General features: G+C 42.6%; 1 protein-coding gene and 2 long non-coding RNA genes across 36 annotated transcripts in view; 2 read left to right on the top strand and 1 right to left on the bottom strand.

Moving 5' to 3' along the window:
• The first annotated feature begins 1 nt into the window (after position 1).
• On the top strand, positions 2–7,319 carry LOC147652393 (uncharacterized). Of its 2 annotated transcripts, none has more exons than XR_015287716.1 (2): positions 2–1,243; positions 1,351–7,319. It is a non-coding gene; the product is annotated as an uncharacterized LOC147652393 (long non-coding RNA). The 2 variants fall into 2 exon arrangements; XR_015287715.1 differs by having other exon boundaries at positions 14–1,260; positions 1,351–6,503.
• The window catches only part of DENND2B (DENN domain containing 2B), a 152,726-nt gene continuing 126,482 nt past the window's right edge, over positions 1,645–27,888 (bottom strand). For 31 of the 33 annotated variants that reach the window (XM_086892049.1, XM_086892031.1, XM_086892056.1 and 28 more), the window contains 8 exons: positions 25,896–26,036; positions 23,222–23,370; positions 6,683–6,860; positions 5,603–5,644; positions 4,499–4,610; positions 3,259–3,498; positions 2,935–3,021; positions 1,645–2,501 (listed from right to left, as the gene is read on the bottom strand). In XM_086892049.1, coding sequence (XP_086748175.1) covers positions 2,467–2,501; positions 2,935–3,021; positions 3,259–3,498; positions 4,499–4,610; positions 5,603–5,644; positions 6,683–6,860; positions 23,222–23,370; positions 25,896–26,036 — 984 coding nt within the window. In that variant the 3' untranslated portion in view covers positions 1,645–2,466. Of the gene's footprint in view, positions 2,502–2,934; positions 3,022–3,258; positions 3,499–4,498; positions 4,611–5,602; positions 5,645–6,682; positions 6,861–23,221; positions 24,116–25,895; positions 26,037–27,888 lie in introns of all 33 variants that reach the window. The other 2 variants (XR_015287712.1, XR_015287711.1) reach the window with 2 other exon arrangements.
• On the top strand, positions 8,282–14,491 carry LOC111930545 (uncharacterized). The gene is made up of 2 exons (XR_015287713.1): positions 8,282–11,793; positions 13,000–14,491. It is a non-coding gene; the product is annotated as an uncharacterized LOC111930545 (long non-coding RNA).

Below are 27,888 nucleotides of genomic sequence, written 5' to 3'. Positions count from 1 at the left end.
GTTTCGCTGAGGCGGGAGCGGCGCGCGGAGCTCTGAGGGACCGCGCCGGCGCCTGCCCAGTCCTCAGCCGGGCAGAGCTCCCTGCCTGTTCCCGCCACGGAAATGCAGCATTTTGACCAGAATTTAGGAAAATTTGCAAGTTTGGTCACTTTATTATACAGCCATAACAGTGGGAAAATGAACACTACGTCTTTAAACACAATTACTTGCCATACTGAAGTGTGAAGTCCTGGAGTGTTACTGTTTCTTAAGCTTGGTTTCTACGGGTTTTTTAAAATTTATTTTATACTGTTATGATTTTAAACAAAACTTCACCAATTTTAAACACAGGCCTCAGCACTGGATATATTTATTTATTTATTTATTTTCCTGGTGCACTTACATTGTTCCCTGCTCAGTAACACCATTAGTTTTAACAACTAATTTAGAAGGGAAAACAACGCACTCCTTGGTTTTTGTTCATCTGATCCTGCAGAACACAGACTTCCAGATAATACAAGGATTGTTTTACACATCTGTTGTCTGAGGATCAAAAAGGCACCCACAGATTTTTTGGGCCATGATCTCACCTTGTCCTGTAGTATCCTCTGATTCACATTACAAAAGCAGGAACATGTTGACAGATAACACAATGTTTAAAAGCTTTCTCCTTTAATTTTTAAAGTGCAAGTGGAGGAAAGCAGCTTTGGCGCAGGAGATGGGTTTTACAGCACCACATTCTCCTACATCGGCATTCCGCGGCTTTGTCTCGCCTTTGCAGTAAGTCCACAGCACGTCCTGATAAAGTTTTATCCATCGTTTTCTCAAGAGGGATTATGTATTTCCCCCTACATTTACTAGCAGATGTTGCTTATAAAAAGGCCAGAAGCCACCTGTACAAGTGATGTTATTCCTTCCAATCTCAGCGATTACATCTAGGAATCATTCTGCAACTTGGAGGGTATTACAGAGTAAGGAGTAAAACTAATGGAAATTATCAGTTGGGGCAACATTTCCTCTGAATCAAAAAGCACCTGGTATTTTACAGACATTTCACGTGCACTTAAGAAGCTTTTGTGTATTCTCGAGTGTGAGGGAGGTAATTGAAAAAGGAAACGACTTCACCTTTTTAGTGAATAGCCCCTCGAATTTGCTCTATGAGGCTGATAGCAAACCAGAACCACTGTCAGGTTAGGAACTGCGCAAGCCTCAAGGCCCATCTAACTACAGCAATCACACTGCAAATGACTAAAACCAGAGCATGGTGGGTTTCCTTTAAAGGTAAGAGGCTTTAGCTATTTTTTATTCTCTGTCAGACTTGCAACATATTGAAGCATTTTATTATTTTTTTTTTAATATTTTCTTCTTCAGACTATGGGAAAACTTCTAGAACCTCAACAGGAGTTCTGTTTCCAGACCAAGGAAGAATTGAGCACCACGCACAGCACTAAGCCAATTGAAAATACCATAGGTCAGAAGCAGTATCTGTGATACAATGATAAAATAATTCACTGCTGACCCATGACGAAATGTTTTAACAGATGCTTCTGTTAGGATAATTTTTTTTAAAGAGTGGTATAAAATGACTTGTCTTAGCCCTGGTGAAAAACACTGAAGAAACCCCAAACCACATGTTGTGAAACAGCAAACCTACCAAAAGACAGGTTCGTAATAACCACTTTACATTTTAATTACAAATTCATTAAAAAGTCACAGGCAAGGTGCTGGGTTTGTACCTGCTCCACATGAGGAAGTGCAGAGGTCTGCAATGAATATAAACAAAGAGGTCTATTTACAGAGTTTATTAGGATCCATACATACATACATTAGGAAAGGCTGTACTGTACCTACTCGCTGCAGCTTGCATGTCAGAGAGCTGAGATCCCCCCAGGCTTAGCAGTCTTAGTGCAGAATGGGTTACAAGGAGTTTACTGACCAGAGTTCAAACCAAGTGGAGGTTTTGTAATGTGAACCAAGTACCTTATTATCAAGTCACTTTGTTATTTCTCCTTTAAAATTAATTTGAAGGAAACAGACAAGCGCCTGTGCCTCACGAGAGCGGCCCCATGTGTACAACCTCTCCCACGTACCCGAGCTCATTCACCCCGCAGTGTTCAGGCATCAAACATCCCTTGAAGTCAGTGGTTCTGCCGAGACAGTCGGCTACACATCATCAGCTACTCGTTCCTGCACCAAGCATAACTCAACTCATACTAAAGAAAGAAACAAGCACCTGGTATTCTCAGGAATATACAAATATTTACCACAGTTTTCTCGCTCATTACAAAATCAGTTACAAAAGCTTACAGCACATTATGTACAAACTCTACCCAAGTACACAGAGGAGCCATCACTGACACAGCATCAGTCATTGCCCGGAGCTGCTGTCAGCTTGCTCTGCTCTCCTCCCGCTCCACGCTCCAACGCCGCAGGTGTCTCGCACAGAGCCATAAACAGGCTTGGGGCTGGTGATCCAGCAGGAAGGAGCTAGTTCTTCTTGTGAAGGAACTTCATTTTGTTACCTAAAGGAAGCACACCGTCAGTCTCTAGCAGATATCAGAAGTCAATCAAAAGTGACAGCAAATGGGTCTAACTTGTAATTGCTGTGGGGTAACTCTTCCACTCAGCACCAGCAGGGAGAGCTGAGTGACAGAGCACCGCCTGCTCCGACACCTTCCTGTTCTGCTCCTTGATTATGGCTTGCTTCCCCCCCCCACAAGTGAAAATGAAAGTGTTAACAAGGACTATAATTTAATTTCGTTTTATCCCCTTTAACTATGTTTTCATTGTTTTCTTTTGTGTAATTCCCATCATTCTGAAACCGCTTGACTACCTCATCCCACCTCAGATACGGATTTTTCGAATTAAAAAAAACCCCAAACAAAACACAACCAAAACCCATCATCACCTGAAATGAAAACATATTTCAGAAATACTTCTAAAGAATTTTCTCACCGAGGCCTCGCAGGAACTTGTTTACTCCACTCTGTTCCGTGTCCGGCAGCTCTTCCAAATACTGTTCCACCCTCTGCTCGAAGAGCCCTGTGGCGGACAGAGACAGGGACCGGGGTGAGCCGTGTCCCGCTGATCCCGCATACCGCGGTGCCCGCGGGCACGGCCCCGGCAGCCTCGGCTCACGGCGACCTTCCGGTTAACCGGGCAGCATTTTAGGGACGCGTTTCCGCTTTCCCGGTGAGCGCAGGGGGATGGACACTGCCGCGATCCGCGGGACCCGAGCGCTACAGAAACCCGCGCGGCAGGGGAGACACCCACCCTTACCTTTAGCCCTGCATTTCCTCAGCTCTCTGTCCTGGATGAAGCCAGCGAACATTTGGGATTCCATGAAAACTTCCAAGAAGCGGCGGATACTCTTGGAGGCCACAGATTTACGGAAAGCCTCCCTTTGGAAGGCACGCTCTCCTTTTTCATTCTGGGTTAGGAACAGGGAATAATGGCCAACTGTCTCCACAAAGAATCGGATAAAAACCTCAGACACTAATCCATTCAGGGTGTTACATTCTGCAAAATAAGGCGGCAATAAGACACCAAAATCAGCTGCTACCAGAGCTGTCAGCATTACCCCCACAGGGCCAGGCTGCGCATCTCCCGGTTCCCTGATGCCGTGCTAACAACTGGCAGGAGTTGCAGCGGCTCCCTGCACACCTGGATGCACATGGAGAGGGTGACAGCGCCATAATCACGGGTGCCAGTCTGCAGAAGTGGTGTTCCTTGACCAAGAGTCAGCGAGAATTACAAATCCTCAGGAAACAGCTCAGAAAATTAAACATTTGATGGATGTTTCATCAAAATCAAACCTCCTATTTTCACTCTCCAGCAAACTCTTTTCACAAACTTCTGAATAACTCGGCATTAAAATATTTCTCCCTGAGGATAATGAGCCTGTACCAAAAACTGATCAAAAGGGGTCTGTTGTAGAATTTGGGTTTTCACAATTTCTGAGATTTTAAAGTAGTCTTATATATGTAATATATATGACTAGAAACAAATTTCAAAAACTGAATAGGGGCCTGTTTCATACCTTTTAACCACAGGCATCTCAATTCACCCTGGGCTCTTTTTATCACTGCTGAAGAGAAATATGAGCCTTCAGATACAACCCAACCCATCTTGGACTAAAATTCTTTTCTGGTTGTAACTGCTTCTCTCCCCTGAAAATACCAAGTGCCAAGAGCAACTCCAAACTCAGACACACCTCTAAGCCTGGAGAATTATCTGGATTGAGTTAGGGCCAATTTAACTGCAAACTTCTGTTTGAGCAAAGGTTCAGAGGGACCCACGGGAGTCCATGTCATTTACAAAGAAATTAAAATAAATCATGGGTGAGGTATCACTGTGGGTTGATGCTGTCAGTCTCATTCCCCGAGTGCTCAGAGACAATCTTTGATGTCACCAAAGGTATTTGAGAGCTCAGGTCCCATCTTTGTTTCTCCTGCATGGAAAGTCACAGGTCTACCTATGTTTGTTTATTACAGAAGTCCCTGTTTCCAAATGAACTTACCATCATCTGAATCACTATCTGAATCCTGATTTATCAGTTCATTCTTTCTCTCCAGAGCCTGCTCCAGAGCAGCTTGCAATTTTCTAGGTAATAGTGTGTCTTCATCATCCATCTGATAGGAGGGGGAAAAAAAATCTTTAAACCACAATAATCTATGCAGGAACTACAGCAAATACTTTCAGAAGGTTTAGAAATCAAATGAAAAATATTTGTATCTGCTATTGCCATGGCTACCTAAATAAAAGAATGAGAATCTATGTGCAACTAACAAATACTTCTGAACAAAATTTCTTGTCGCTCTTAATAAGATTAAAGTCAGGAATGATAATCCAAAGAGCAGGTAAACACAGAAATGTGGAATCAGTTCTTTACATGACAAAGAATCCAAATAGTTATGTTTAACTAAACATACATCATGTGAAGCCTTGCTAGGTGTACACACAGCTGCTGTAGTTGGCTTTAGGCAGCTCCTTTGGTCCTTGGCAGTGGTTTTTACTGTTTTGTAGTCTATCTTGTTATCTGGGTCTTGCTCCTGTTGCTCTCTTCATCCTATTTTATGCTTGTTCAGCAGAAGCCAAGTAGGCACAGGAGCCTTGGCTCTGCAGCCACTGTTCACCAGCCAGGGAATTAAACACAAGTTTCCTCATCCAACCTGCAGATTGTTGGCTTGAAATTATTTAGTGCCACATGACTGTCAGGAGATGGTGATCCCTCATCTTGTTTACAAGGCTCCTGCTTTTCTCATAACATCGAACTATTCTCCACCTTTGTGCTCACACTCGGGAATTTTCTCTGCTATTTTTGCTCTTTTCACCTCCAACAGTGAGTTTTCTTGCTCAAGTGATGTTACTGTCTTTGGATGTTTTCTTTCCACTGTGAATACAGTTCTTGATTCCTTCTGACAGTCACAGCCTCAATCCTTTCTGCATGTCTGAGAAGTTCTTATTTGCAGGTGGAACAGAAAATGAGAACTTTTTTTTTCCTCATTGCTTTCCCTTTGCACACACAATTCCTGCCAAATCCCTCTGATTAAAGAAACCAAATCATACTAGAGGAGTAAACAGTGTGCTAGACTGCATGGCAGCAATCTGAGCTGTACTTTACCTGTCTGATGAATCGATCGGATCCCAGGTTAACCATCAAAGCCTACAGAAAAGAAAACACTGCAGTGAAATGTATCTGAAGATACAGAAAACATTCATTTGTTCATTGCTTTTTAATAGCAAAAGATCATCTGCAGAACAAGCCTTGACATGAGTCAAATTCCTACTGTAAAACACGAGGTTGTGTGCTTTATGAAACAACATGAAGGTTTTCTTTGGAGATACAAGTCTAATTTAACATAGATGCAACAGGTCTTGTACTAGGTTAACATATTAAAAAGAGCTAAAGCGTTTTTTTTCTTAAATCTACACAAATTATAATTAATAATTTTTGTTAACATGCAGTTGAAAAGTGTTTCAGAGGGGTTTAAAGAAAACAGTGTGGAGGCAGCAGGGATTCCAAAGGGCAAGGATGTGAAATATTCATGATAACAAAGCAGCAAAGCTGAGGGATGCAGCTAGAAAGATGTGGAAGAGCAATGTTAGGAAAGCGGAAGGAAAACAGAGCAGAGATTTACATGGGCCAGAGGCACACAGGGCCTTGGAAGAGAGCACAAGAAAATTCCTTAGAAAAACAACAGGGAACTGATAGGAGCAAGAGAGAAAAGACTCCTTGAGTATTTTTGTGTTATTTTACTGAAAGAGCTGATGAAGTGCAACTCTCATTTGATTTCCAATACAGTAACAACAAAGTCTTAAAAGTTAAAATTGTTTAAGGTTTTGTTTCCACTGAGGGCTATGGCTTCATGCACCACTTTCTTAAGGATTAAAAGATGTCATAGCAGATGGCTTCCTCTTGTTCCAGAACAAATCAGCATATTTACACCCTACTTGCTGGTGACCATGAAAATACTCACTTGTCTCTGACAAGGTGCCAGGTATGGAAGAGGGGCAGAATAAAAGAGAAGAATAAAGCTACAGCCGCAGTTTTGCCAAGAGGCAGCTGCCCATGAGAACCAGGCAGAGAAGAAACAAAGAGGCAGATTAAAAATTAAACGTGAGGATTTATGTCCCAGTGGCAGCCCTCTCTTAGGAGAAGCCAGTTTTACTCCAGGCAAACAATTGTGGTGCCAGCTCCTACCTCCTCTACAGGCAGGTCCTTGAGTTTGGGCAGAGAGCTGGAGAGCAGTCCCACCAGGAAGGGGGTAGGGCAGCACACGATGTCAATCATGGATGAGGGCAGGACAGGAATGAAGGTATGCTGCCAGGAGAAGGGGTACAGCAGGGCCACTACAGCATGGGAGCAGCTCGACAGGGTGCTGGGGGAGAGATGAACAACCAGATTAGCAAAGGCTTTTCTTGGTTCACAACACCTTCCACCTGCTGAGAAACTCAGCCTGTTGAAATACAAGTGTCCGAGGTGCTGCCTCTCTTGTCTCTTCTGACTTCTGACAGGCCTTGGTCCCCTTCTAGTCCCTACCCTCTCTATTGTGCAGTGTGGTAGTTCACAGCAGACTTCAAACTAAAGGTACTCAACTAGAATCTATTGGTTTCAAATCAGAATCCATTTGTTTCATAGCAGTCAGGAGATTCTTTGATCTAGAAGTCAAATTCAATGTCCCCAAAAGCAGCCATTTTGAGCAATGCTTAAAACCCAAAAGCAGCTTCAGATCTTAGCTGTTACAACCACATCAGTAGTAAAAATTCATAATAGTAATGTTCTTAAGTCAAGTACATAGTAGTAATGTTCTTAAGTCAAGCACTAGCACAGGAACAAAGGAAAGTGAAAAGTAAAATAAAATTGGGGAAAAAATATCCTCAAGAAAAACTCTACCAAATATAAAATATACCAAATACACCAGATATAAAAGGCCCACAACAATCAATACTTATTCCAAAGGAAAGCTGATAAAAGTAACATGTTTTTCAAAGATTGCAGGTTTTTTTGACAACAGTATATTTTTATTATAATACATTTTAATGGGCTTATTAACCAACTTCAGTGATGAAGGTATTGATCCTACTCAGCAGAGTACGCTAAAATACAGGTTGGTATGTCCTAAACTTTAAGGCTTGATATTATCATGGAATATGTCATGCATATGTTTTCCTTCCATCTACTGAATCTGATTCCCTTTTTCAGTCACATGGTTTCCAAATGTTAAAAATTAAGGAATATCAGTACCAAGCGAATTTTAACATCAGGGGAATAATGACGAACTCTCCATATCACAGCTACATCTGCCTCTCGCAGGCTAAGATGACAGAAATTTGGATCCAACGTGACTGAATTAATTTTCTCACACTGCAAACTTGTAGCCACAAAGAACTATAAACAATAACTGCAGAGCTGTTAGATGCTCATTTCTTTTACTGCAAGACTTGGTGGAGACTTTAGGTGGCATCAGACCTCTACCAGAATAACCTGCATTAGCATTTTTACTTCAGCTGTGGATTGTTCCAAGGCCAGAGAAAAGGTTTCAGTTTATTTCTGTCAGTGATTTACCTTCAAAGTTTGCTGAATGAGAAAAGTGAGAATTAGGGTGAGAGAGAAAGAGAGAAAAAGTTGAGAAAGAACAAATCCTTGTTTGTTTTACTGCAAATAATCTGCTGGCTTAGTTTTAATTGACACTTCCTTTAATATCTGACAATCCCAGCATGGATTTATAATATATGTTGTCTGACACAAGGGTCTTGTAAAATGATGCATTTCTTTAATTTATATTTTTATATATAACAGACAATGGTGCTGCCATTGCCTCATACCTTGGTCTCAAGCATCTGCCACAACAAGCACAGTGGTGTGTTTTGGAAGAGCTGTGGAACATGGTACAGGCTTTCTCAAGATCACTTCAATGACTCCCTGGCATTTTCACCTACTACAAATTCAGACATCTTAGCTGAGCAACTAAAAAAAGAGCCATGTTAAGCTAAAAGCAGAAAGGCAAACATTCTTCTGCTCTTCAGCAAGCATTTTTTTCCTTTCTATAAAATGCCCTTTTGTAACATGTTGTTTTACACGCAGTGCTGTGACGTAAATCAGCCCCTGCATCCTCTTGTGCGTGCTATTCCCACGCTAGGGGAGGCTTCAGGCTCCAGCTCTGGACACTGCAATCTGTTCCCGAGCTTTCCTGGGAGCCGGCTGGGGCAGGGCAGAGCAGAGCACAGGGGAAGCCATGGTGGATTGTCCCATGGCAGCACCCAGCTCTGCACAAGTCACACCACCGCCCTGTCAGCACCTTGGTGCTGCGCTTCAGGATTCTGCACACAGCTCTTCAAACTCAGCCTCAGGAAATCTTTCCTTGTGGAACATCTTATCCCCATGAAACATTCCCTCCGAGCCTCCTGCTGCCATCCCTCCTGGACACCCCTCTGCGGGACTCCCACAGCTGTCACCAAACTCCTGCTTGTACAAATTGCCTGTGTCTCTGCCCTAGCTGGAAAGATTCACATTTAGAATGGATACACACCTTTCACTTCAGTGAAATTCCACAGTTTGCAAGGTAAAATGAAGAGGTGATGGGTGTAAAGGAACCCCCAGCCTAAATCTCTAAAACACAGCTCAGAACCTTTTAAAGGGATATTACTGCTGAGAAGTAAAGGAAAAAAATGAAGGCCTACCCTGGGAAACCAAGTCTGCTCCAGTTTTTCCTTTTAAAATGTGCAACCCACACAATATCCAACTGTTCTTGTTTATGAGAATTAAGCAGTAAGGTCAGATGGTTTATTTTCTTAAAGGTGAGCAAAGCACACAAAGTTAAGTAACAGAACAGTCAAAGTTAGATTTTCAAAATATTTTCACTTTTCATACTCTAGGCCAGTTCCAGAGAGCTGGTTTGGAGAGTGGGCTTTTTCATTTGGTCTGTGCAGTTTTACAGGAATGCTGCATAATATTCTAGTTATTTTTCTACTGGAAAACACTTCTTTATTTCCATAGTTGTCATCTTGTAAAAATTTATTTGGAATTTGCCAATGTTTTTGTTCTCTCTATGCCTTAAATTCACTAGATTAAAAAAAAAAACCTTCAGTGTTTGATCTTTTTGTAGTAATACAAGATTATACAAGTATATTGAGATATTTCTTAATGACAAATTTCTCTTGAAGAGATCCTTTATCGTGTTACAGGCAAAATATGTCATTGCTTCTTTCCCACTCAATGTTGATTGATTTATTAGTTCCTCTGGGCTATTTTGTTTCCCAAATAATTTTCTCATGATAGCACACAGAACCTGTTCCTTGTTGTGTTGCTGGCTAGGGAGACACAAGTTCAGGCTAAAAGCTGAGGCATCAGAATTTCAGACGCATCTGTGACTCAGCTGAATTTTGGAGACTGCTTATGAACATGGTTTAAGTGTACATCAAAAAGCAAATTACTGTGACTTAACAAGAACCTTTTCTGTCCTTTAAATAGGGAGGATGCCTGGTAGCAATTTCTGGGTTGGCCAACCAACAAATAACCCCAAGCTCAGGCTATATCCGTATCTTATCACAGCACAATTAGCACACTCTGAGAAGGACAAGCTGTTGGGCAGGGGATGGACACTGCCCTGGCTGGGATGTCTGTGCTGGCTGTGTTTGTTTCAAGGACTGTGCTTGTTGGACACTGCAAGTCACCAACTCTCTCAAAGTTCCAAAGTCATATTCAGTTACACCTTCTGCTCACAATGGAAATAGCCCACAAATACCCTTGATAACTCTCTGTTCTTTCTAAAAATAGCCAACAGTCATATTCCTCCCCACTGCTGCCTCCACACCTAGAACTTCTCACAGACCTAAGGGAGCCTCACATCCCAAGTATCTCCCAAATCCAGGATTAAGTCTCTAGCATAGACAACTACTTGCTGATTTGGCTCCCTGATCCCACCTGACTATTCACATGCACCTCCACAGTCACTTTGGCATTTCCATTGAAGGAGAAGGCGAGAATATCCCTTCCTCCACTTCCCCTGAGGGACAGACAAGCTTCCTGAGCCAGGAGAGGAGGGAGGCCACCCCTTCCTTACATGCAGGGCCAAGCCACACAGCAGCTCTGTCACTCGGGGCTGGTGCCAGCTCTGTCCTGTGCCAGTGCTCTGGACTGCCCTGGACTGGGACCAACACACTGAATCTGGGCTCCCTGCTTCCTCACACTGAGAAATGTTGCCAAGAAAGTAAATTAACAAAAAAAGTGTCTCCACTGTTTACTTTTCCACTACCTTTTTATGTTCCTCATTTCTCCCTACTGATTAAATGATATTGCTCTGTCCACATTTGCTGAAGTCTTTCATCTGCCCTGTTGACACATTCATGCTCCAGCCCACAACCACTTTGAGACTGAGTTACCTCCCTGACACACATCCCTCGTCTGCTCAGGAGAGCTTCCTCGCACTGAGGTTGGAGTCTGGAGGCTCTGTTCTTCCCAGGTGTAATCCCTTGACTCACACTGGTATTACACACCCAGATGTCTCCTCATCACAGGCCATGGTCCTGCTTTTCTGGGACAGCTCCTACCCTTGGGCCCCTGATGAACCGTAGCAAAACCAGATCCCTGACACTTCCCTCCCACACCCTTCCATGCCTCTCCTGATCCTGGATTAACTCCAGTCTCTGACAGAGACAGAAGTCTGTGACAACCCTGCAAGATAAAATAATCTGAGATATTTGCAGAGAACTCTGTAAAGGACTCTGGGGAAAGGCTACAGGCCAAGGACTCAGCCCATCTCCCCTCCAACACATACAGGCTGCAGAGGTGGAAAGGACAAAGCAGAAAACTTGGAATGCATCAAGTAAAGAGCAAGTGGCAGTAAAAACCATGGCAGACTGATAGACTTTGGGTGGAAATGGAGTGCAGGCAGTGCTGCTGTTGTTGTGCTGGCAGTAATTTGGAGCAGTGCTGTGCTGTGCCAGATACAGTACACTCTAAGGCTCTGAAAAAATAAAGGTTTCTCTGGGTGAGTAAGAATAAATAAGAGCAGCATTATTAATCAAGTTGGTAAGACTAAATAAATAGCATCAGGGACAAGATATAAATGAAAACTTATAAGTGTCAGAAGTGACAGTCTCCAAACTCCAGGTGTCTGCAATGAGCTCCTGCAGCATTCCTGCAGGTCAGCCTTTGAAGTGAGCCCTTGAGGATCCCTGGCCCTGGAAGAGCTGGCTGACAAAGGGGACATGTTACTGCTTTCTCCCTGCTCCAAAGTGGGTGCTCTGCTCCAGGACTCCCTCTGATCCCAGGTGTTCTGCTCCTGAGGCCCTTGAGCCCCCACATCAAAGGTTTGTCCTTCATTCCTGGGGTTCTGTGCTGTGAGAATACATTTTTTGTTAACCCACGTATCACCAACTACTCACTAAAAAGGGCAGAGAGGAATGAAATAAGAATCCAAGAGTTCATTTGATGTAATGGTGTAGGATGACTCCAGTTTTCCAGCCAGTATAAAACTATCAGACATGACCGTCTTTCTTCCTGTACAAAATTATTGCTGTTTCTCTGTTACCACTTCTAGGATGTTTAAAAGGGAAAAAATCTTCAGTTCCCGTCTTTTGACTCAAATCAAAGAAATTGCATGTTTTTGCAGATTTTTGAACAAGAAGAACTACCCCATAAGGCCTGCAATTCCTGATGGCTCTGGGATACCTCCCTATTTGCAGGATTGCTTTTATTTATAAGGCACTATTTTCACATGATACAGATTCAAAATTTTGTTTTCACTGATGTTTTTGACCTTGTGTGTCTGTCTCTGGATAACCATTTTGGCTTCCAATTTAAAGCAAAGTTATATAGAGTAAGTAATTCAGGTAGGAAGAAACCTCAGGAGATCAACTGATCCAATTCCCCCTTGCTTGACATCAGTTTTGTTTCCAAAACCAAATCAAATCATACATTATTTTGTTAAACATCTTTGTTGCACTTGTTTGTGAAAGAGGGAGTGCCCTATGTGCCAAGGACTCCAACTGAGTGATGTCTAAACTCACTCTGATTTGGCTATGTTAGAAGCCATCTTAAAATAATCTTTTTTGTGCATACTAAAAAGAGACTTATTTAGCTGCTAATTTCTTCAGAATAAATTGTTAGCACTAAAAGCAAGACCTCCCTTTGTAACCTTGGGCTACACTGAGAAATGAAGGCTCCTCTGGAAGAAAGAGATCATCTTCTTCCTGCAGGAAACCTGAGGGAAGAGAAGGGAAATGAAGAAAAGGAAGGTAGGGAAGAGGCTGAATGCAATGCAATGAGGTAAAATTAAGATCTGTGAGTAGAACTTGGAGGGAAGGGAGACAAAATGAGCCTGATGATCAGGTGAAAAGGAAACAGAGGGCAAAGGGGCCAGGATGTAAAATTAAAGGACAATAGAGTGACTGGCTGGGCTGAACAATGCAAGGAGCAGAGAAAGCCATTTAATATGAACATGACTAAAGCTATCACACACATGCAGCCAAATTATTAAGTCCCAAGGTGAAACTTGTTCCTCCCTGTTGCTGTAGGCAGATGGAAGGATGTGAGGCTGTCTGATGCCAATTGTCTCCTCTGTCAGTAGCAGAGATGCTGAGAGGAGCTGCAGCTGCAGGAGAGAAGGTCGCACACCAGGACTGCTCAAGGTGACAGAAGCTCAAAGCCCACTGGTGGCACAGATGGAAATCAAATATAACCAGTGAAATAAAATATAACCAGCGCTCTACACTTCAGCCACTGCTGCTAAGCAGACAGAGACAAACCCACAGTTTTATCAGGAATAATTCTCAAACTGAAAAGTTTCCTCCAAAACAAATACATTTACCTGTACCTGAGAGGAAAAAGATTGAAACCAAACCAAACACTGGAATTTGGGCTTAACATATTGTTGTTTGACCTAAATTAATTCTAATCCAATAAATTATCTGGGCACTAATGAAATAATTCTTTCTAATGATTACAGAGCAGCAGAAGTTACAATCAGTTCATGCCTCACCTCACCAATTAAAGCATGAGGGGACAAGCAAATTACTGTTTTAGGCTTTGATTCAACACAATATTTCAGCAGAAGTTTCAGCCTTAATTTACTTTCTTTGTGCTGAAATACTTTGCTGAAATGAAGCCTCAAAGACTTTGATTTTCCCACTTCTGTTTTAATCAGACCAGCCCTCAAGACATGATACCACCTTCTGCACCTCAAGTTCCCTGACTGCTGTGGGAGAGGCTGCTGCAAAGGCAGCCTCTCATCAGCAAGGCATGTTGAAGCTTTGGAAATTTGAATAATTTTTTACTTTTCTAGAAGCCCTTCAGGGGCTGGGCAAACTTCAAGCCTTTCTAAGGTGGTTTGGAACTAGAGACTGTAACTTTTGAAGCTAATATTGTAGTTTCATGTTAGTGTGTTATTAATACATTTTTTAATTTTAAGAATATAATTTATTTTTAAAGTCAAATAATTAGATTTTAACGTCCTGGATTGAGAATTCCCTGTGGCAGAATCCTTCTGTAAAAGGTCCAACTCTGTGTAGGGGTGCACAGGGAGGAGGATTCCCCTGCTGCTGCCAAGCACTTCTCCTCACCTGACCCTCACCTTCAAGTGAATCTGAAAATCTGGGTGTCTGCAGGAAGTTCAGGATGGAGTGGTTGCATATGTGACCTAAAAAGGAGTTCTGAAGTTGCTGAATTTCTGTTAATAAATCTGATTTCTCTAGATTAATCAGTAAGATGTTTAAAATCAAAATAGTGGGTTCCTATTACATGGAAAATTGCATGAGTTTGGGCTGTTAAAGCTAGAGTAATATTTTGCATTGTGATTTATTTTATACAGCAAACACAGTATATAACACTCTCAGTAAGAGGCAAACTAAGAGTTACCACCTGAGGTCTCTAGTAGCTGGCCTAAATGCAGCTAATATTGTATCTCTGATCAGTACCCAAAATCCTTCTTTTCAGGAAACACAGACAAATTTGTGCATAATTTTTCTCATGGAAGGCTATGCTCCTATGTTTAAATAAAATGAAGAATTCTAATCTCCAGTGTAAATGTGATGATGGATGGAAACACATACAATTCATGTGAGGATCATGGTGAGCCAAGTCCATTTGGCCCATCTCAAATTTAGCAGCCAGTTCTGAACATTTTAAACTTAATCATCAGACACACTGCAAGAATTATTGCTACAGTCAGCCCCTGGTACTGGGTAAAGAGCTCCCTAAAGCACAAACAGATCTCCCCTGTTTGTTACGGCCCAAAACATCTATTACCCAGACTTAACATATTTTCACATGTATTGCCAGGGGTGAGGTAACAACTCAGTCCTGAAGCAGATGAAAACCTCTCACTCTGCACAGGAACTTGACAAAGGAAGAACCTTGCTCAACAAGTGAACTCTTCCTAGGGTGGGTGATTGCTTTGTCAACCCAGCAGTGCTGCAATTGCACCCTGTGCCCTCAGCCTCCAGGTCCATCCACTCCCCCTGAGCCAAGCTCCCCCCACCTGGCAAGCAGCAGCCTGATGCAGAAGTGAGAACCAATCTTTGCTTTTCCCAGGGGAAGGGCAGAGTCCAACCACAGTGTCTCCCCTAATTTGAATGCTGACATATTTGCTGCAAGTGACCTTTGTGATATCTCATGGAATGCAAACAAGTGATAACACTGGCAGGGAGAGGGGGGCACTGAGACTGAGGAGGAAATGCATATTTTCCACATCACATCAGCCCAATTATCAGTTATTGTCCTTTGCAAAATCTTTTAATTATGCTTACAGCTCAAAGAGTGAGGCTGTTTAACCTTCACACCACTCAGATGGCCATTTGGGCCCATGAAAAGGAGCTAAACCCAAACCCAAGCCTTCTTTTACAAGTAATAAGTCACACTTCGGGTTTTATCTGGCACTTTCTACAGGGCAGCAGAAGAACAGCTAACCTTGTAAAACCTTAATAAAGGAATCCCAGTTTGTCCTCACCTGTCTGGCAAAAGCAGTGCTGCAGCTCCTTTTATCAGTGGGGCACCAGTGAGGCATTTAATTTTGGGACAGGCCCAGTGACTACTGAAGGTGAGTTATGGAGAGCACAGGCAGAAATGCCTTTTTGCTATTGATGATTCCTAGTAGGAGATTTTTTATGTTGAACCAAAAGTTACAACCCTATTTCTGGAATTGTTTTCCCTGACTTTGATTCACAGAGCCATGGTTTACCTCACTGCAGTGTTAACAAGCATAGTTCATGGAGCAGACTTGCCCAGCATTTTGTGTCATCATCATCTGTGTTCCTTTTTTGGTCCCTCCTTCTCGTATTTGACAGAAAACTGAGTGGGCAACATCTTCATTGATAAACTCTTCTCTGGCCACATCCCCCTCAGCTTTAGTGTGCAACATCCTCTCCTGGATTGTGCTGTTTTACCCCACCAGCACAGATCCATCACTGACACTGACTGAGCACATTCCCACAGCTTAACAGAGATGGACACCATGAAAGATGATGTGCCCTCAGGAGTTCTTTTTTTAAAGCAAATGGATTTTTCAGTCACATAAAGTAATTCAGATTTTCAATGTTTGATAATTAAACGACTCATTAGGACATGTCAAAGAAAAAGTAAGTGCAGGTTCATTCTGACTATATGGGAAGCTTTCTTTCTGGTTTTCATCCAAATTTTGCAAAAATCTCCAAAAATTACATAATTTGCCAGATTTAGTTGAGTAAGAGCTGCATTTTCAGAACCAGCCCCCACCTTTTGGGAACACCTGAGTGACACTGTGGGGTCCCACAGATAATCTGCAAAGCACAACTGGCTCATGCAAAGATCAAGGCTGCATCCCACAGAGCTGAGAGCTGCAGAGCAGAGAACACTCTTAGGAGAGCTCTCTCTTGTTCAGAGGGTAGCTTTGAAGTACTTAATTTAAAAGAAAGCAGAGAACAGTTGATTAAAGAGAAATGTGGTATTAACAAAGGCATTATTTTTTGCTCCTGTAATACTTGTGTGTGAGCAAGGCACATGAGAAACAGACATGCAAAGTGCCCTTTGCAGAATGAGGACTTGCCTTTTCAAGAAAATGGAATTTGGGGGAAAATGTCATGGCTTTAACACATCAGCTACCTGCCCAAGCTTTGTCAGGTAGTTGCAAGAAAAAACAAGTGTGAAGTTATCCTTTGTATCCAGAGTTATCCAATCCCTTTCCTGCAGGACAAACCCAGAACGAAAGCAGGTGCTCCAGAGAAGAGTTAACTCCTTGTTCTTTCCACACTGGGACCTTTGCTCTCACCAGTCCTTGCTCACACTGGGGCTTTCAGATTCCCAGGCCATCACTCCACTGTTAACAGGACAGCTGTAAAGCAGGATAAAGTACTTTTTCTAGGTAGTAACCAATGAGGAGAGGAGCAATCTCCCTAATCTGTCTCATTTAAAATTTGAAAAGAGGGCATCTAAATCCTCTTGCAAGGAGCAAAAAGTCAAGTTGGGAAGATGTTGCAATTTACTGCCATATTGTGTCAATAAGCAATCCAGATGGGAATTACCAAGCAGCATGGTCGTCTTTGTATCCCATTTCCTTTCATGGGGAAGGGAGAGAGAATTTTCTTGCACAAATTGAAAGTGGAAAAATGATGTTTTCCCACTGTAGAACATTGGCCAAAGCCTGGAGTGACATAAATAAATACCACTGGAAAGTAGGGGAGGAGGGAAGGGAGAAAAGGAAAATTATACAAGCTCTACCCTTCTTGGGACATGGCATATTAAAAATGCCATTGGAGTTTACTGCACATTAAAAATGTCACTACTGGATTGTTTTCTCTGGGACTGTGGAATATTAAACAAACCAGACACTTTGAATGTTCATTTTGTTTCTTGGTCTGTCCCCTTTGCCTGACGCGCATTTTCCTACTGTCCATGTACAGCTGCTTTGTTGGCATCAGCCATCACACAATCTAAGTGCTGGAGAAAGTAATCTGAGTGGTACAAAATGTAATTACTCCTTGAGAGGAGGGAATAAAGTGCAAAATTTCTCTCAAGAATCTTGGGAGCCAGCTCTGCTAACCCCCTCAGCAGGGGCTGGTCTGGCTCTCACTGCAGGAAACAGAAACTCTCTGGTTATGTACGTGAGAAATTGATGGTTTTGCTGTAGAATAAATTCTGTCTGCTAGGCATGATTGCACATTGGATAATTATACAAGGGCTCATTCCTTCCACTGCAGAAATTAGTGAAAGAAATTCTCTAACTTATCTTCAGTATGTCAGACCAGACAAGCCCAATAATCCTGACAGTATTAAGAGAGCACTTCAAGTTCTTTGGATAAAAATACACCAAAAGAAATGTCAGACATCCATACTTCTCCTGGGTTTATACAGAAGATCTGTGAGCTATTACACATTCCACAGGTGCAGTAGTTTACATCTCCAAACATATTCTTTAATGCACAGTTGATAATTAAAAAAACTACTGAGACCCTGTAGCCTGTGCTCAGAAATGGTACAGACCAGTCAGAGACTGGCAGCAGTAAATTCTCCCTCACAATTTCTGGAATGTATTTGTTGTCAAATTCCTCTCACCTTTCTTTCTGGAGGTTTTTGTGACAGGGAAAATAAAGGAAATCTTTATTGCTGGCCAAAACTCAGGTCTGTTCACCAAGCACACTTCTCCTCTCTGCTAATACACGTGTTTTTGCCTTTTAAGCTGCAAGTTGGCAGACTTTCCAAGTGTTACAAGATGACAGCTTCTGGAAAGGAGCATTCCCAGGCAATTGGTGAAGCTGTTCAGACCTGTCATGGCCAAGATTCGTTTGTAAGAATTAAATCCTACGTTAGTTAATTAAAAAGAAACAATAAGGAAATAGAGAATGAGCTTGCACTTCAGTAATCTGCCCCAGAGTTTAGCTATTCTAGCTTTTCCACTTGACCTTTTTACTAGACTGAGGAGCAATGATTTACTACTAAAGCATTGCCACTTTAATTTAAATTTGCATATTTTAACTTGAGCTACAAGACCATGCTATGATTTTGGCTGCTAGGTTAAAAGATGTTTTTTAGGTAGGCACTGAAAAATGGGGACCAGGCTACCACTCAGCTCTTGCTGCCAGTTTCTAGCATGGCCCCAAAACAACAGATTCAAACATGAGGAGAAGCATCACCACTCCCTGAACATCCTGGGCACAGCACAGACAGCCCTGAGCTGTGTCTGTGCGTGAGAATGGGGAAACGCTGCTGTGTGTTCTGAAAGCCTTTGCCCTTGAATGCAAGTACACTCTGCTCCCCTTTTGCTCCAGAGTTAACAGAGACATGCCTGCAGGATGACTTCCCCACTATTTACATATTTATGCTCTGTCCTGTGTTAGTCAGTGTTTCTGTCTCCAGCCTGTAACCTTTGGTCAGGTCTGGGATCTGCCTGGACTTTCTACAGTTGTGCTGGAAGACAGATTCCTCCTGCAGTCCAAAATACCATGGGGAAGAGTAGGGTTAATTTTTTTTTACCTGAGGCCCATACTCCTGCTTCACTGAGAAGTAGCTGCAATATCTCATAAAAAAAACCAAAATTCAGAACAATGAAAAGTTGTTTTGTCTTTTACAAGAGCAGGGGCTCTGTAGATGCGTTTCACCGCCCCAAAAGTTTTCAAAAGGCCACTAAGAGGAACATTGGAGGATTTGGATCCATAGCAAAAAACAAGCCTCATCTAAACACTCCCACTGACTCTGGCTGGCATTGGACTGGACCCAAATGTGAAATGTAAGCAAAATATCTTCAGAGTCCTTCCCAATATAGTGGATTACAGCAAGAGTGTTTTTTATTTATAAAAAATGGGGTTGTAACAAAAGGGCATTGCTATCTCCAGGGCCTTCCTTCCCCCTCTCCCAGCATTCAGGGAAAAGGCAAAGAGACTATTCTCACACGCATGGATACACCACCTCCTCAGCAAACACATCCACAAATTTGTTTCCCCAGCATAAAACTAAAACAAGCAGAGAAATATTTTTCCTCCAGTGTTTGCTTTCTATTTATTTTCTGTTGCTACCTTTGTGCCTGCAGCAAGGTCAATGTTCCTGAGCCCCAGGCCCTGCTGGTTTTGCATCTGCTGCCTTTCAAACCCCAGAGGATGGCACTAGAGCAGCTTCCCCCTTGCAGCTGGCAGGCACAGGACTGTTCCAGAGTTGGGCTGAACAGGCAGAATGTTGGGAACATAAACAGAGATTCCCAGTGGGACAGGGATTAGAGCTGGGATGAGGCATACCACATCAGCTGTGCTTTAATCAGATTTTTAAAGAACTGGAGCCTTAAGTTACCACTTTAAAAGTTGTGATGATATTATCATTATTATTATTATTATTATTATTATTATTATTATTATTGTTATTGTTATTATTATTATTTTTATTCCAAGTTTCTTTATCATTAGTTTTGTTTCTCTGCTGTCTTCTTCACTGTTCAGGGAAAGCAAAATTCTGAAAGCTCACTGGCAGATTCACATTAATTTTTGAAGGTGAGAAAGTAGCTGCAGGGATTTATTCACCCAATTTCAAGCAGAAAAAATACATTATCAACTTACTGGGGGAGAAAATACTCAAACCTAACTGCACATATCTAACCAGGGCAACTTCACATTCAGAACTCTGCTGTTGTTTCCTCACTGTTTGGGAGCATCACTCTCTGTGTTGACAATCTCTTCCTGCAAAGATCAAGGACAATACATTTTGGCACATTCTTGGCACTCTAAGAACCATAAATAACAACTTATTGAATGAAGCTCACTTCACCAGGCATGACTTTTCCAGACTTGTATAATGTGTGAAATCATTTATGGCTGGAAGACCTATGAAATAGGCAGCCACAAAAGCCCATTGCATCTTATTGTTTGAAGCCTAAACCTCAACATCATTAATTTCTAAGCTAGTTTTTGGGTACATACAGAAATCAAACCCTTGTAAAATCATTTTAATTTCCTGCTCTCGTTCTTTGGACACAGAGTGGACCTGTAAGACATTTCACTTCTCTTTTTTTTTTTCCACATTACTGGTAAACTCCAGTTTCAGCCGGGATGCCCATAAACAAAACTCATGACAGACAAGGCAAAGGTTCCAAGAAGACAGTTACTAGCTCAAAGCCAGAGTGTTTCATTTTAGACTTCATCCCTATTTAAACCATGAAAATCTCAGTAAGTATTGAATTTAAATCCACTGTCACTTTCTCCAGGCTCTTGTCAAAGGACTCATTATTAGTTCCTGGTTTACAGTACCTCCTAGATCCCCATGCTGAGAGGGACCACACGGCACAAAGCAGAGCTGCTGCACACACAGCAGGAAGCGGTCTCCATGCTAGAGTGTTTGGGATCCCAGATAAACCAGACAAAAGATAAGAAAGAGGTGCTATGTTTCCAGCATGTGACACTCAGCAGGTCAGAGGGTTCAGAAGGATAGCTCAGGATCCACAAGTCTGCATGCAGAACCTTATCTACCACATCAGATTTTGTCATCCTCTTACCAAATCAAACCAAGTATATACATACAATAAAGGGTACCTGTGGATACAGTAAAGCATATGAACATAAGCCCTTTTTGTAAGAAAGGTTCTGTCCCTTCTTACAGGGGCAACCAAAAACCTCCCAGACCTCTGGGATCCATCTGAATCCTCACTTTCTCCTGTGTTATTGCCCTTATCCCATGCCCCCCTCTCACACAGAGACAACAGCTCACTGGAGAACAGTTTCTGCCGGAGGGCACAATGTAGGGATATGTGTTTACCAAAAGGGATCTTTATAATTTCTGGTTCCTGTTGGTCCTGATGCCCTATTTCTGTGTGCCAGAAGGGTGAGCAGCAAGCTCTGTAAGTTCTGTAAGCAGAACTCTTACTCCGTGCTCCAAGGCCTGTGGGACTAGGCAGCTACCAAGAGAAAGGTAATTGTACAGGCAAGCCTGAACTTCCAGGCAGGGCTGCACTGTGTATAAAACCCTGGCTGCCTGATGAAGTCCTGAGTCACCACAAGCCCTCAGTATCAGCAATACAACTGCTTTCCATGCCAAGCTACCTTGAGTCTGTCAAAGTAGGTTTAATCGTTCATCTTCTCTGCACAGTGCCCAGAGCATTATATGACACTGGCCAGGCCAGCTGTCCCAGGGAAATGCTCCAGGGAATGGCTGCTGTCTGTCTCACCCCTCATGGCTGAGGATCTTTCCCACAGCAAGCCATCCCTGCAGGACTGTGCCTGTGGCCCACACAACACTGCAGAGGAGCAAGTAGGAACTCCAGAGCAGAGCAGCAGCTGGCAGCAGTACAGCAGAGCCCTCACTTTTGCTGTACCATTTCTATGAGTTTCCACTCAGATCACTGTGCCACTGGAAGGAACGCAGATCTGTGTCAATCTGAATTACAGTCAGACTTGTGGGTGCTGAAAGAATGGTAAGACAGAAACAGAATGAGTAAACATGCTGTGGGAAAAGTCATAATGAACACACCAACAGTATTTCTAAAGCTACCTGCCCCAATATTCATGATTCATGTATCTACTAAAGTACTGCAGAAACCCTGGACTAGTCACACAATTCTCTTCAAGGGTTTATGTGAAATTAAGTCATCCCAAGTGGTCATTCAAAAGGGTTACTGACAAGAGAAGGGAAGAAATAAAATGTTCCTGTCATTCTAGACAGAAAAAAGACTGCTAAGGAAGTAACTTTATAACCTGAGAAGGGTCTGCAGCTTTAAGAAATTCTCCCCTAAAGGTTGTAAAGCTTTTACTATGCAAAGTATTTTTGCTATTATATACACTGGCGGCCACTAAGTGCAGCTATTGTTTCTGGCGGTCATTCAGAGGAGGTCAGGACTGATAAAGTGTTTAGCAGAGTTTGTTTGGGTAGATCCATCTGTGTTTTTAACCTCCCATACAGTCTCTGGTGTCCTTTTAAAAGATGCTGGATGTTCCTGAGTCTAATAAATGACAGGCTTTATTTTTATTTGCCATTTTTAATGTATCATGCCACAGAAAATAATGTCTTCTTTACATTACCCACACTCTTCTGCGTGGATTACAAAAGCATCTAAAAAATAGGATGTTTCTTTGCTGTGGGGCAGGGGTGCAGCTTACACAGAGCTCCCATTTCCTTGGGAAAGGCCATGTGGAGTTGTGGCCTGTTGCTCTCACTCCTTACACCCTGGGCTGAGTCCATGCTTCAGAGGAACAAAGAGGGAAAATTGCAATCAAAGGGCAGGGAAGCAAAAGGTGTGTTGAAAGGTTCTAGCAAGGAGCCCAAGATGGAGCTTCCAAAAGGAAATGTTTTCAGGTCACGTGTGCACGAGGAGAAATATCCTAAAGAGTTGGGAAGGACTGTGATAGCAGTTTAACACTCTCACTGGATGGGTTTGGTAGGGCAGGAATTGAAACACAGCCCCAGCATGAAGTCTCAGTACTGCACAGAGCAAATCAGGGGAGCTCTCAGCAGCCCACTTCCCTGCCTGCCTGCACTGCATGAGCAAAAGGTGAAGCACCTCAGTGACAACTTCTGCTACTCTTTGTGAGTACTCTGCATCCAAAACCCGAGGGAAACATTGCTGGCACGACATTGCATCAAAAAGCTGCGCAAACATTTGCTGACTGTGAGAAATGTGAGAAGTTGTATCATCATTTTACAGATGGGAAAAAAAGACAGAACACCCATGGCTGTAAAAAGACATTTCAATCCTCCAATGAGAGGATCCTCACATCCGAAAACCATTTTCTAAAGCCTTTTGCATGCAGGACAGCACTGTCCTGCAGGTGTGCTTCAGGTGCCGGCGCCACTCACCTGAGCTTGTCTGCCACAAAGATGACGCGGCGCTCCAGCAGCAGGGAGGCGAAGATGCGGATGATCTGCCGCACGCTGAGGCACTGGAAGAGGCACTCAAAATCCACGTGTTCCAGGCGGGAGTCCATGGGCCTCCGCAGCTCGATGACCTGCACACAGCCAACAAAGAGCCCTCAGCACCGCCGGGAGAGGCTGGCAGTGCCGAGAGCCTGGAAGCCCAGCCCGGCCCTCCAGCACTGCCCCGTGCTTGCCTGCTGAGGGCACACAGGAGGAACCCCAGCCCCTCGGGCAAACTGAGGCTGCAGGCACAGCGCTCCAGAAAAACGGTGTATTGTACAATTTCATGCCACTCTTCCCAGAATACAGCTGTGTGCACTGTCTGCTGTCATCTCCAAGGGAAGCACAATTCTCCCTTCCAGACATTCTGTAAGAGATGTAAAGCTTGGCTGACTCAAGAGTATAAAGCAAGTAACAATCAACCACTGGAGCTGGAAGCTTACGGGGCTGAAACAGCCATAAACTCCAGGTGAATTGGGTTCTAAACTTGGCTAATGATTCATATTAACATCTAGATAGGAGCCTGGGACTCAATTAAAAGGCCAGGAAGACTTTAAACCAAATTTATTTCATTTCCATTCTCCTGTGATGTGTAATTCACTAGATAATGTTTAAAACCTTTCTCTTTTCATTTAAAGATACGTACATATATATATATACTTAACTGGGGAGTCAGGACAAGGTCTTAGATGGTGAGTTGTGACATCCCTTTACAGTCTAATTTTCATACTTCATCCATGACCTCAGGCCCTCTCCTTCCTTTTCTCAAATGCCTTTTCCTTGATTCCTTTATTTTATCTTCCTTTTACTCTGCAATTGACATGTTCAGATGTGGAACTTGAAGGCAGAGGACAGAAAAAAGAAGAGGGAAAAATAATGTGAAGAAGAGAGTAACAGAAGGAGAAAAATATGAAGCACAAGACAGCAAATGATGGACTATTGAGGAATTTGAGGAAACAGAAGGGAAAGGGAAAAAGTTGGCCAGCTTGAAGCTGTGTTGAAATCTCTGAATATATATTAACAGGAACATGCATACATCTTCCTCTTTCAATTCATCCAAAAATCACCATCATTTTATTGCTTTAGACTAATTTTATGTGTTCATGCACATGACACCACCTTTCACAAGCAGACTGAATCAGGTTTTAACTGGAGTAGCACTTACAAAATTCCTCACAAACACTGTTTTAAAGATATGCTCAAGATCACAGGATACTATAAAAATAAGTTCATATCAGTGTAGTTGTGATGTTGTTTGTGATCAGTAACACACAACTGTAAAAAGAAAGCCACTCATAGAACAGTACATATCAAATCAAATAGATTTGGTTTTTTAAGCCTGAAAGACAGGAACAGTATGATGTATAGACGTCCATCACTCAGCTGCTGCCCCAAAACAGCAGCAAGAAACAAACCGTGGAATGACTGTACCAGGAATGGCTCCTTGGGAATGCTGCCTAACTCTTCCTCACAATCAGCAAAGGTGCCCACTTCCATTCCTTAGCACTGGGATTGCAAGCTCAAATCAAGTGTATGTGCCAAAATCATGAGCTGATTCTACTGCAAACCTGCCAACATGAAAATCTTGCTGCAGGGTAGGATGCAATGCAAGTTGTGGCAGCTTTTACAAATACCAGGGATGTTTTCTGCTGCCTGGCAAAGCCTGCTGCCTCAGTCTGCTCATCACAAAGAAATATACTGTCTGCTTCCCAATTAATTGCCTTCTTTGTTTAGGCAAGAGGAGCCACAATGGAAGGACAAGATTCTGTTCCTAATTAAGCCAATGCATTCCATTCAAATAACGAGTTTGTACTAGCACAACAGAGAGAAAAGCTCAGCCAGAAGAGAGTTGTTTGTTTGTTTGTTGGAATTATCTCAATATTTTTCTCTGGGAGAGTTCAGAAGCTTGAGCAGAGGATAGAGAAGTTACAGATCCATGGCTCCCAGTTACATTCACACAGAAAAAGTATTGTCAGATCTTTTCCCTGTTATGCCAATCACCCTTTCATATGTTTCATATGTCTAATGCTAAGCTTCTAGCTACTTGAGTCAGGAATAAAAAGAAATTACATCTATTATATGTGCATACACACTCACACACAAAAGTTTTACGTGACGTGTTTTTCTTTGAGGGCCAGTTAAAAGGTATTTATTACCAAAGAGAGCCATTTAAATGCTGCTGGTCACTCCTACCATGGCCAGGATCAGCAGTAACAAGGTTTGAAATAACAAGCAGCTGCTGAAGTGCTCAGGTACAGTCAGCATGGGAAACTCACACTTGCCTGTTATTGCTGTGATAAAGCCCAGCACCACTGCAGTCTCTAAACTGCACCAGGCCAGGCACACTGGGATATTTGTGTTGGCTGTTTTTTCTTACACACAACTTAATAGTAAACATAAAATAATGAATACATAACCATAAATTGGCTTATACTCATCAATGGGAACTAGCATTAGCATGTCCACAGTGGTGCTCATGCTCTGCTCATTTTGAGGGTTTGCCACCCCACATCCCTGCAGGACCTGTTTGTCTCCTCCTGGTTTTTCTTTTGCTGTTGTGATGCTGGAGTGTTAAAGGGTAAGGCTTTGCTTTTTAATGTTTGCAGTTGCTTTTTACCTCATTTCCAGCTCCAGGCAGGAAGGTTTTGACTTTGATTGTCTTTCCAGGTGCAGGAAAAGGAGATTCCATCAGACTTCTCATAAATGGATAAACCAGGGCAGCAGATATTCCCCTTCTCCTTTCAACCTCATCCAGGATCTGGTCCATGAGTAAGACATAAGTGAGAGAGACAGAACATGTCAGCATCACATAGACTTTTGAAGCATCCTTTGACCCACGTGTGCTTAAACACGTGGCAGATCTAAGTTTACGTCTCCTCTGTCATGTGTTTCTTCATTACCATCAATCCATGTTTTTTGGTTACAAAATGAAGCCTGTTTGTGAATGTAATTAACACAGAGGCAAGGAAGAATTAACAAATCTGGAAAAGAGGAAGAAGACTCAACATGACTAAAGGGATCTGAATATGTTGGGATTAAGGCTGAAGAATATGGTGAGCTGAAGGAGAGAAAGATGAAGACAAATCCCACGATCACAGCCCAGACCAGCATCACATCTCAATGGTACATCTTGAAATTTGTATCAAGAAAAAACTTTCTTCTGCACTGAGCATCTCTTCCATTTCAACTGAGAGGGCAGAAAAAAGCCAGAGTAGCAAAGAAAGCAATGCTTTCACTATGATAGCAGGACAGAGCTCCTGAAAGGGTCCCAGCAGTGGCTGTCAGGTCAGAGTCTGTGCTGAGCTGGAGACCACTATTCACCCCTGAAGCACACCCAGTTGTTCACACTAGTGCCTGCATTAAGGTAATTTTCTCTTGATGAAACAGCAGGCAATCTAGCCTTGAAACAACCAGATGGAACTTCTTAAAGATAGAAGAGACTATTACTTTCTTCTCTCTTTGATCGCATGGGGCAACATAAATTAGATCACAGCTAAGTTTTCCCACATTAGGCAGAGCATATAGATGATAAAGCTAAAGACAGAAAGCAAGGTTCAAAGCAGTTAGAGGTCTGACCTGCAATGGTGATCTTTTAACCACCACTCCAGAGTAAAAGGCCATACAACAGTTAGTGAGCCTGAGCCAGACATTTTCTCTTGTTTCTCTTGGAAATGATTTTCACTGAAGCAGAACATTAAAAGACACTTAAGCCCAAGCTGGTGACCTGTAATGAGAGCTGGTGACACCAAATGCCAGCAGAGGCATTCACTGGTGCATAGTTTCCCCTTCCTCCCTGTGACATAATGAAGGCCTAACTAAAGCAGAGCTGCCCCTGTGTACATAACTCACATTCCAGCCCTTGGAAGTGGCAGATAACAATAAATGAGGACGTGGATTTCACTCTTGATGTAATTTGCTGCACAGCCATCCTCAGCAAACAAAACCAGCTGCCTACTGGGAAGCAGCAGTGATGCAGGGCTGTGCCCCAGGTCCTTTGGTGCTCCTGCATGCTGCCAGCACTCAGCTCTGTTCCTGCAGCCACAGGATTGGCTATTTGATGCTTTTTGTTGCTGGGTTTGGGGTTGTGTGTGTGTCATATGCCTGGCTCCAAGGACCTTCACAACGCAAATAAAAGGAGCATTTAAACCAAATAAAAGATGAACAGAGATCCCAAGAGATAAAATGGTCAAAAACATCTGTTGAAACCATGACCAAATGAACTGGCTGGAAGTTAAAATATCTGTGGTTCTTAAGTCTGTCTGAGCAATAGGTATTACAACAGTGAGTGAGCAGGAAAGGCTTTGTGGAAGACTAAATTAATGCAAGTTATCAGCAATAGGATGATAAACATTTTACACCAGAGGAATCTTTTTGCTTTTGTGATAAATAATATCCAAGATCTAACATCCCACGGTCTTTCATCATTCACAGTGTAGGGTAGAGACAGCTATTCATTGTATTGGGGGCCAGTTGTCTGACCTTATACCTCAGCTGCAGTGATACTTGGTTGTAAGGAAGATACTTAATTTATTTTTCCTTCTCCCAAGTCTTCCTTTGAAAAACTGAGCACTATCAAAACTGGGTAAAAACATAAAAGCAAACAAAGAGCC

Source organism: Cyanistes caeruleus, chromosome 6, assembly GCF_971803275.1.
Source record: "Cyanistes caeruleus chromosome 6, bCyaCae1.hap1.1, whole genome shotgun sequence".
Classification (NCBI taxonomy): Eukaryota; Metazoa; Chordata; class Aves; order Passeriformes; family Paridae; genus Cyanistes; species Cyanistes caeruleus.
This window is presented reverse-complemented; position numbering and strand designations above follow the sequence as displayed.